The 10248-nt window shown below is 57.3% G+C and overlaps 4 protein-coding genes across 4 annotated transcripts; all 4 read right to left on the reverse strand.

Annotated features, from left to right (window-relative positions):
• Positions 1–306: 306 nt before the first annotated feature.
• On the reverse strand, positions 307–1665 carry LPMP_283060 (glutamate dehydrogenase, putative; the record flags this gene model as incomplete). The annotated part of the gene is made up of 1 exon (XM_010702343.1): positions 307–1665. One exon carries the CDS (start codon positions 1663–1665, stop codon positions 307–309), a length of 1359 nt encoding a protein of 452 aa, XP_010700645.1.
• Positions 1666–3856: 2191 nt separating this feature from the next.
• Positions 3857–4396, reverse strand: LPMP_283070 (hypothetical protein; the record flags this gene model as incomplete). Its single annotated transcript, XM_010702344.1, has 1 exon — positions 3857–4396. One exon carries the CDS (start codon positions 4394–4396, stop codon positions 3857–3859), a length of 540 nt encoding a protein of 179 aa, XP_010700646.1.
• Positions 4397–5446: 1050 nt separating this feature from the next.
• LPMP_283080 (sodium/sulfate symporter, putative) lies at positions 5447–7651 on the reverse strand (the record flags this gene model as incomplete). Its single annotated transcript, XM_010702345.1, has 1 exon — positions 5447–7651. One exon carries the CDS (start codon positions 7649–7651, stop codon positions 5447–5449), a length of 2205 nt encoding a protein of 734 aa, XP_010700647.1.
• Positions 7652–8654: 1003 nt separating this feature from the next.
• LPMP_283090 (hypothetical protein) lies at positions 8655–9077 on the reverse strand (the record flags this gene model as incomplete). Its single annotated transcript, XM_010702346.1, has 1 exon — positions 8655–9077. The coding sequence occupies one exon, from the start codon at positions 9075–9077 to the stop codon at positions 8655–8657; it is 423 nt and encodes a 140-aa protein (XP_010700648.1).
• Positions 9078–10248: the final 1171 nt, after the last annotated feature.

Here is a 10248-nt window from a genome sequence, read left to right on the forward strand (position 1 = left end):
AATGAATCTGACAGAGAGGAAAAAAAGGGAAGACTGCGTTGGAGGGTAGAGAGGAGGGCGGGGGGGGGGGGGGGGGAGTAGGCGACATCACGTAGAGCCACCCGCACACAGCGGTCAAGAGAGAGAAAAAAAGAGGGAAGGACAGGGAAAAAGGAGCCGAACGACAACCAAGACTGAGCGAGGCATGACTCCGCGGTGGTCTCTCCTCGAGCCGAGGGAACATCGCGTACGCACAAACGGAGCTGACTTCTTCGCCTGCCCCCCCCCCTCGGACACATTCTCTGCCCTTAGCGGCATAAGGGTCAACTACACGATGCCGAGAGCCAGCATGGCATCCGCTACCTTCACGAACCCAGCGATGTTGGCGCCGTTCACGTAGTTAACCTTGCCATCCTGCTCGCCGTACTTCACGCACGAGGCATGGATGCTGGACATGATGTCGTGCAGACGGCTGTCGACCTCTTCGGCACACCATGCCAGGCGAGCCGCGTTCTGTGACATTTCAAGTCCGGAGATGGCCACGCCACCAGCGTTGGAGGCCTTGCCAGGGGCGAACATCACGCCTGCCTTCTGTAAGACCTCCGTAGCCTCTTCCGTCGTCGGCATGTTTGCACCCTCAGCGACTAACTTCACGCCGTTCGCCACCATCGTTTTGGCGTCGGCTGCCTCGATCTCATTCTGCGTGGCGCACGGCAGGGCGATGTCGGCCTTGACGCACCACGGGCGCTTTCCTGGCACGTAACTGACTCCTACCTCCTTCGCGTATTCCTCCAACGTACCACGACACTCATTTTTCACCCTCATCAGCTTCGCTAACTTCTCCTTGTCGAAGCCGCATGGGTCGTGGATGTAGCCCTTCGAGTCGGAGGCTGTTACCACCCTAGCGTTGAGCTCAATACACTTCATGATGGTGTACTGCGCAACATTGCCGGAGCCCGACACTAGGACCGTCTTGCCATTGAGAGAGTCGTTGACGCGCTCCAGCATCGCCTGCGCAAAGTACACGAGGCCGTACCCCGTAGCCTCAGGGCGGATCTCACTGCCCTGGTAGGAGAGGCCCTTGCCAGTAAAGGTGCACTCGTTCGTGTTCCGTAGCTTCCAGTACATGCCGTTCATGTAGCCCACTTCGCGACTACCGACGCCGATGTCGCCAGCCGGCACGTCGGTGTCAGCGCCGATGTGGCGGTAGAGTTCCGTGACGAGCGACTGGCAGAAGCGCATCACCTCCAGGTCGCTCTTGCCCTTGGGGTCGAAGTCAGACCCACCCTTGCCGCCACCCATGGGCAGTGTTGTCAGTGAGTTCTTAAAGGTTTGCTCGAAGGCGAGGAACTTCAGAATAGAGAGGTTGACAGAGGGGTGAAAGCGCATGCCGCCCTTGTAGGGGCCAATGGACGAGTTGAACTGAACGCGGAAGGCGCGGTTAACGTGGGTGACACCTTTGTCATCCACCCACGGCACGCGGAACTGAATCAAGCGCTCTGGCTCCACAAGGCGCTCCAGCAGGCCATCTTTAGCGTACTTGGGGTTCTTCTGCAGGAACGGCCACAGAGACGTCATCACCTCTCGAACAGCCTGCGTAAACTCAGGCTGATGCGGGTCTCGGGAAAGGACGCACTTCTCGATGAAGTCGTTCACAGACGTATACTGGAGATTGAACGAGGACATGGCGGACGTGTCTACTTCAGAGGGTGGGGGAAGGGTTACAGAGATTGAACTGCGTCGATGAACAGTGCGAGATCAAACGGCAGTGGACACGCACACAAACACACAACGGTAGTAATATAGAGAGAAGAAAAATCGGTAATGCGGCAAGAAGGCAAAGAAGAATTGGGGGTTCAAGCACGGATGCCGGTGGTGTATGAGCGGCTGGCTGATCGATTCGCAGGAGTAGTAACGTTGAAGTAAGCACGATCTACGACGGTAAAGCGGCGAGCAGATGAGCGCAGCGTTGTCACGCAGGAGAAAAGAGAGAGAGAGAGGAGAGAAAAAAGTAGAGATAAACGTCTAGGGAAAGAGACGTGGGCCGAGCTGGTACGGGGGGGGGGGCTAAAGACGGCGCGCGCGACACGCTGACGCGCACAGAGGCACAAGGCCGTGCGTTGGACGAGGTGGTGCACAACGCCATACACCGTGCAGAGGGTATTGGGGAAATGGAGGTACTCTTCGAGGTTGAGGCGGTTGAGACGCTGCACGGTGTCTTCAATGTGCAGCCAAGACACTGCTTGCATTTGCTTTTGCTGTCCTTGGGGCAGGTATGGCACCAGTGGGGAGAATGGAACCCACAGTACCGGAGACGGCGCCGCTTGGGAGGTGGGCCATGGAAGGATGAAGAGGACAAATAAAGGGTGCGCGTCGCATGGGACGGTGATAGACACGACCATGAGTGTACGCGATTGTTGTCCACTGCGTTAGGCAGTGTCGCTGTCACCCCCGCGCGTCTCTCATGGTGCCCCCATCCCACCCCCTTTCAGGCGATGTGCGCGCGCGGGGGGGCTGCGGAGGTAAAATAAGACTGCTCTGATTGCTTTCACTCCATACGGTAAAATCGTCAACAGCGTACCGAGAGGGGGTGACGTAGCGCCGCGCATGACCGTACCGGTGTGGCAGAATGCGGCGTGATCTGCATAGCCACACAGACACGCACGTACCAACAATGATGAGCCCTATTGTTAGTGGCGCCAAGATGACGAGCACGTGGCCCTCACTGCGGCTTATGGTACCAATGCACTTCGCGGCTGTTGTGCTGGTCATATATGCGACTGTATGTGCCCCAACCAGTCAACACAGGAGAGCGGAACGGGGAAGCGTGGACGCGGATGCCGACGTGTGTGTGTGTGTGTGTGGGTGGGTGCATGTATGTACATGAGAGCAGCGCAACGCTTCTTTACCTTTCATCCCTCTCTCGCTCTCTCCTTGTCGAGCCAGTGGACGAAACGGGCGGGCGGCGAGGGCGCGGATGTCGTGCGTACAGTACCTAGTTCGCTTTCCAGCACGAGGGCCAGATGAGGGAGGGAAGACACATTGTCTTGTTGGCTGCACTCGTGCGTGTTTTGCACTCCCTCAACTCTGCTGTTTATGCCACAACAGCGCACCTACTGTGAGTGTCAAGTATGTAACGGAGGAGAGAGAAAAGGGTGGTCGTGACAGGGGCAAGAGCCAAGAGGGTAGTGGTGAGACTGAAACAAAGGGGGGGGAGGGGCACGCGCCGTGAATGGCATCAAACACCTACGCATCCACGTACTCATGAGCGCATGCACCCCACTTTGAGAGAGAGCGTAGCCACCACGTGGCGTTGATCAACGAAACAGCGCCGCCTGTGAAGACAGGGCCGTGCTCCCCATCGAATAAGTCTAGACGCATTGACTGTGGTTACCATTTTTGTCTGCTTTCTTCTCGTCGCTCACCCGGAGTTGCGCATCGCCGGTCTTCTCGTTCGCTTCTGCCAGGAGGAAAGAAGAGGGCAGCTAGTGGAGTGAGAGGGCGTAAAGATGGCGGGCAGAGGGAATGTTGCGCAATGAGCACCGAGCTGTCACACGAAGTGGAGAGGCGGACAGGGATAGGGAGTAACAGGGAGAGATGCAGGTGCCCAGGCAGAAGTAGGAAGAGGATGACCGCGCATCAAATGAACATTCCGAGGTGAAGTGCATCAAGTCGCAGATAGCGCACAGTCAGCGGTGCAGCAGTCGTCTAAAGTCGGGAGAGACAGGGGAAGTTGTGAGAGTGCCTTCGCGCCTGGCCTTTTCAGTCGAACGGGAGGAGCGGGTAAGGGTGTGCGTTCCATCGCAATGCACCTGCCATAGCGGTCGGGGGGAGAAACAGAGCAGGTGCGTTGCGTTCGCGCACGTAGTGCCCCCTTTCAACAAGCTAGCTCTGTCCAGCCCCAGCACGTGCGTGCGTACATCTGATTTTCCGTGTCTGAGTCAGGCAGACTCCGCATACCGACGGCATCCCAGTTCTCCGGGCTGACAGACACCTCCATCACGAGCTTCTTCTCGCCTCTCTGCAGCACACGTAGCGTACTCGTGCTCGGCAGCGGACGCACGAATAACAGCGGGGAATCGGGTGCCGTGCTTGCGAGATCGCCACACCTCGCGTGAGTCGGTACATGCAAGAGAGAAAACCCTCGCAGCAAGATAACGTCACCGGGGTCCATGAAGGCCGCGGCAGCCCCCCACGAGTTGTAGAAGTTAATGCGCAGACGCGTCTTCCCGGCGGCGGTATCCGCACTGGGCGTGCATGGAGCGACGGAGCCAACTATGGTGAACACCTTGTCGTCCCCAAACTCGCATGTGCGAAGGGGAATAGCGGCCACGACAGTGCAGCGAAGCACCAACTCAGGGAGCTCAACGTCCTTCGGCAGCTGCTCAAGGCTGGCGTCTGTTTCATATGACTCCATCGTGCATCTCCCAGCGTGAAGGCAAATACCAAAGAGAGCGGTGACGATGTCCCCGTTGTGAGGAAGAGAAAGTACACAAAGTGAGCGAAAAGGTGCGAGGATGAGCGATGAACCTAGAGGAATTGAGGTATGGGAGAGGGATAGCACAGCGCGCAGTGCGCCGTACCTCTCGCTGCTGTCGCGTATGACACGAAGCATGAGCTTGAGTGTTACGTCGAGGGCATCAAGTCGAACCCCATCGCTTGGGGTGCAAGGAGCAGCACCGAGTAGAGTACACATTCGTGTCACCAAGGGACGCAGTAGCAGCAGCAACAGCCAGATTGGGGAGGAGATGGAACGAGAAAGGAACGACGTGGTCTATCATTAGAGCGTTTTGTTTCTTCTTCAAAAGGGGGATCACTGAGGGACGAGGAGAGCGAGGGGAGGGGGGGAAGTATCAGAAGAAGTTCCACCACCATCACAACAACAACTGCTCCAGACGAGACGCCGGCGCACGCACGATCGGCTCCAGCTTACGATAAACGTCAGTCCTCCCCCCTCCCCCCCCCACACACACAATGGCGAAAACGAAAGAGCGACGCACGATCACTAACATGCGCACGTCCGGCTGCTTCACTGCTGAGATGTCTGCTGATGCTACATACAATAGAAAACGGTGGCGCGGGAGGGGACTGGGAGAGGCCTGCGCGTAGACAGCACGACGTGGACTTGGCAAATGTGCAGCATCCTTGGAGATTCAGGGAAAGGAGAGAGAGAAAACAAAAGAGTCGAGAGGAAGGGGAGGGGAATGGGTCCGCGCATAGGCGTGGGAAGGACGGCACGGATGCGAAGACGGATGAGTGTTTAAAAGGTTCCCACGAGGCGGCGGGCCTTCCCCAGCGAAAGAGAGCGCACTGTGAAGCAGGAAGCTATCTATTATCCCTTCGCGCGATTCCTCTCACTGTCCGTCTGCAGGTGGCGGTTTGATCGACAGCGACGTATCCATGAGGACACTTGCAAGTATGCACGTACACCCTTACTCTCTCGCTTCCGGCGTGAGACCTGTCGACTTCAATGATTAGCAGGAAGCACATAGTTGGTGAGGGGCACCATCCACGTCGCAAGACATACCATGAATACTAGCGTGATCGCTGTGCCACAAACGAGGAAGTCCTTCGCTCGCAGATACAGCTTACCCTTCGAGTCTTCCGCTAGAAGCGAGTTCACGTTGGGGAAGGAGCTGATAGGGAACGCCATGGCACCAGAGCACATCAAAGCGGTCAGCATTACCATCGACTGTGGTGTGACGGCCATGATACCTGTGGACTGGGGCATGAGGAAGCCAATCTTCACAATGATGGGTAGCAGGATCATAGCCGCCACCGTGTGCGACACAAATGTCGTAATAATGCTCACAGCGATAAGGACCGCCAAAAGTGTCAGGTACGGCGGCGAGTCTGTTAGGGTGGACTTCATGCTCATGGCGATGATATCAAGTAAGCGGGAGTCGTGAGCGCACAGCCCCAGCATGTTGCCACCAGCAAGTAAAAACATTAGGTGCCAGGAGAGCGTGTTGAAATCATCCTTGGACAATATGCCGATGCCAAAGAACACGACAATCGGGATGAGAGCCACGATGCCGGTGTCACCGAAGAAAAGATTTGCCGGCAGAATCCAGAGCGTTATCGTGATGGCCGACACTACCAGCACCACCACACGCGTCGCGGAAGACACCTGCTCCTCCGCCGCGGTGTTCACAACCTGCAGGGGGATGTACGGGACAGCGGCAAATGGCTCCCATACAATCAACACAATGGCCCACGCGGCGACCACACTGAACAGCACGACCGGCATGGCCACAGTGACCCACTGCGCAAAGGATACGTTGTAGAAGCCCAGCGCTGAGATGGCAACAGCGTTCTGCGGAGAAGCGATAGGGGAGAGCATGCCACCGATGTTGCACGAGAAGGCAAGGCCCAGCAGGATGCCGTGCGGCGCCTTCGTTCCCTCGGGAAACTCCCAAAGCGTGCGCTGCACCACTCCGAGTACCAGCAGCGGGGCCGCCACATTCGACATGAAGGCGCACAAGAGGCAGCTGGAAAGCATCACACCAAGCAAATACAGCGAGGGGCGGTGGGCTGTCCACCGGTGCAGCATGCTCGCAGCGTACATCTCCAGATTGGTACGTGAGAACGCCTTGGCGATGGTGAGGCCGCCCATGACGAGAATCTGGACATGATTAAAGACTTTACCCAAGATGATCTGCGACGCCAGCGACGCTGTCGCACTCTGGTGCGTCGCTGGGTCCATGACGATGCGCAGCGGAACAGCGAAGAGTGGAATAAGCATGGCCGTGCAGAAGAACGGAATCGCCTCGGTGATCCACAGTGTGGTGATGAGCACGAAAAGCGCCAGGCAGTTGTGGGCCGCAGGCTCCTCCGTCAGCACCGGGAGCTGCTGCACCAGCAGAAACAGCACAGCCCCGAGGGAGATGTAGCGCCACCTCGCATGCCACTCTTGCGACATAGCCACGTTGGCGTACTGGTCCAGCGGTACCTTGAACTTGCGTTCAAAATCCACGCTTACGTCCGACAAGAGGTTGCGCAGACGCGGCATAAGAGTGACTAGCCGCGAGCGGGCGAGCTCCACCTCGATGGCGGCCGTGAAGTCGTCTTCCATGCGGCGGTGCTTCTTCAGCTTCTTGGCAGACTTCCGGATAGCCTCGAGGTTTAGCTCCGCAAAGTGCTGCAGCTGATGCGCGTTAGAGTGCCACTCGAGGAAGAGAGCTCTCGGCGTGTTGCTCTCTACCTCCTTCACCTGTGAGTCACCAATCAGCAGCAAAAAAAGATGCTTGAAGAGAGCGCCAAGGCCGGTGTGCTGGGGGCGCGGCACCACCTCTTCGTCCAGCACTGAGGGGTCACATACAGAGCTGGTGGCAGTACTCACAAGCCCTGTCTCCTCGTTTGGTGCCTCGTCGTTCGCGCTGTCGCCTTTCTTGCGGCGGTAGAACCTGCGCAGCTTCCTCTCCGGGGCCACAGGGTGGTTTGGATTCATCTTCATGAGCCTGGCGTGCTCCTCCTGCAGGTCCGTCATGAGTTGCTGAAAGAGACCCTCTGCCTTCGCGAGTTCCTCTGTTATGATGTTGAAGAGCTCATCGCTGAACTCGCAGCCGCGCAGCTCAGAGTTATGGATAAACTGTTTGAGTCGCTTGTAGCTGACATAGTAGTCAGCCCACTCCAGCACAATTTCATCCTGCAGGCGCTTTCCGAACTTCATGCTTGCCCAGCGACGTCAGTACAGCAACCACCTGTGCGTGTGGGTGCGTGGGCGTACGCTCTGGTGCTTGTGCTTGGATCTGTGTGTAGAAGATGAGCTGCTTCGGTGTGGTAGTGTGGGAGAAGAGGCGTAGAGGGGTAAGGAATGATGCAAAGGGGAGAGCACGGGACGCCCTCGACAGAGGCACAACAATTCCCTCAGTGCGCTCTGTCCTTCAGAGTTGTGAGTCTCCCATACAGGGCGGGAAAAAGGACATGCGTGACACACGCAAACCAGAAGACGCCGATTCACCAGTGAGGGGCAAAGGGGACAGTGGCAGTGGAGGCATGAGGTGAGCGGCACGCCCGCGCTCAACATGCTCCGTGCACACCCAGCCCTATAAGATGCCCCGCTGCCACCCCTACACATATATGCGGGGCAGGAGAGGCAATACGGAAAGGGAGAACGCAACTACTGCTGCCGCCCTGATGCAGTGAAACACTGCGCCTCAGTGTCCGGCTGGCACAGTGAGGGACGTCAGAGAGAAAGATGCCTGCAAGCAGCTGCATGTGGCTCGATCTGGTGAAGGAGCTATGTGTAGTTGTATGCGAGCGCAGCGCGTTGCCAACAGGTAAGAGAGAGGGCATTCTCACGCGGTGTCGGGAGAACTGTGGAACCGCAGGCATTGTTCAGCAGCGCTCTCTCTCTCTCTCTCTCTCTCCAGCGCACTCACAGGCGCATGGAAAAAGGTGAAAGAGAGAGAGAGGCGAGTAGCGAGTGCAGCATAAATTACGTTACTGTGACATCTCGTGGCTGCTAGAGGGAAAAAAAACCTGCGGGGGTGAGGGTAAGGGACATTGGGGTAGTTAGGAGAAGGTAGGACATGAGAAAGAGGTAGGCCTAGATTGGCCTTGTGTGCAGCTATGCACAGGTGCGGACACACACACACACACAGTCACAGCCACAGCCAAGGCGACATGGCGCGATCACGGTGCGAGCAAAGGGGTACAGTGCGGTGTCGGCTCTACCAGTCCACACTGCTACCAAGCAAGCCGCTTCGTGACCCTTTCTCTCCACAGACTGGGGTCTGTGCCTCACGGCGCCTGACAAACAAAACGATGACGGACCACTTCATCGTCGCCTTCAGCCACAGCAGCCATTGACGCATGCTAGAGAAACTGCCTGCCTCACACTCGGCCGTCACCGTTCCACATGCATCCGTTCGCTTCCTCGATCCTAAGGACTGCTGAGCGACGTCCAAAGGATTCAGCTGGTTCACGATGGACGTACGCTCACTGCTTGCAGCGCCACTTGCCATAGGCGCTGCTGTTTGGGAAAACGCCGAGTAGAAGGATATCCCGCTAGCATCACTATCAGCGTACACCGCAAGAGTCCCCAGTGCAATGCGCTGCAGCTCATGCTTGCTGAACCACCCCTTGTGCCGCATGACGAGAAATGCGCCCACGATCGGTAGACCAGCATCATCGACGCAGACGCACCTTCGAGGGTCCGTTCAAGGACATCAAAATAGGCTCCATACCGCCCCTTGAGTACCCACCTGCACCACCCTTCGTGCTCACTGACAGAAAAAAGTTGATGTGACACTCGGCCGCCTCCTCCGTCAGCTTCTCTATGGACAACGTTGCCTCCCCTAGTCGTAGCGCTGGTAGAGGGGGATGTCGCAGCAGCAGAGGAGGGGTGCTCGCCGTCATTGACTACGAATACAGTGTCTCAGTCAGTACGAATAGAGCCAAGCAGCAGCCGCTAGTGTGCCTCCGGGCAGAACAACATCCATACGCCGCTGGGCGCTGCTGTGTGAGAGGCCGAGGAGAGCGTCAAAGAAGAGTGCCACAGTTTCACTGCATCTTCCTCGGCCGCTCGAAGGAGAAGATGGTGCCTGATATAACCGTAGGCTCTGGAAAACATGGAGATGATCGCTTTCTTCATCCGCACCGGGGTGCTTGTCGTGGTCGCTGCGCGTGTTGCATATCGGTTCGTCGAAGTCTCGAGAGGTGCCACAAACCTGCTGTGCTCTGCTACCTGTTAAAAAACGAAGGGAGGTCCGCAAAGACAACCATGTCTTTCTGTGACGGAGTTCCTCACGACGTGGTGCAGTGTCGGCATCGGGGCGAAGAAGAAGTGTCTCCCCTTGGCGCATTTCCCGCCCGACAGCTGCCGCACCTCAAATTTTAAGTAGCGCTCCGACTCCACTACTCGGATGGGGCACTCTTGATAGAACGGATTGATGTGCGCGCTCAACTACGACGTCAGCCCCTTCACGAACTTCAGGAGGGAGAACCGAGCTCGCCTATTCCTGCCAGACTGCCGCAGCGCCAATCTGTAGCAGTCAAGCGACTTCCTGGGGAGCGTGTTCAGGTGTACCGCTACGTACGCCTCTAACCGTGTGAGCGAGCACGCCGTATTCGCGGCGGGACACTCATAGAGCGGTCATGGAGAGACTCGGCACTGTCGCAAAACGTCCTTGCGGATATGTGTGGCATACATCGCGACTGGGCAGCACACGACCAGCGGAAACGATGCGGAAGTGCCAAGGAGGCCAGAGAAAAACCACAGTAGCAAGGAGGTGAGTTGAAGACAGTACAACTGAGAGAGACTGG

The sequence above is a fragment of the Leishmania panamensis genome (assembly GCF_000755165.1).
Source record: "Leishmania panamensis strain MHOM/PA/94/PSC-1 chromosome 28 sequence".
NCBI classification, from domain to species: Eukaryota; Euglenozoa; class Kinetoplastea; order Trypanosomatida; family Trypanosomatidae; genus Leishmania; species Leishmania panamensis.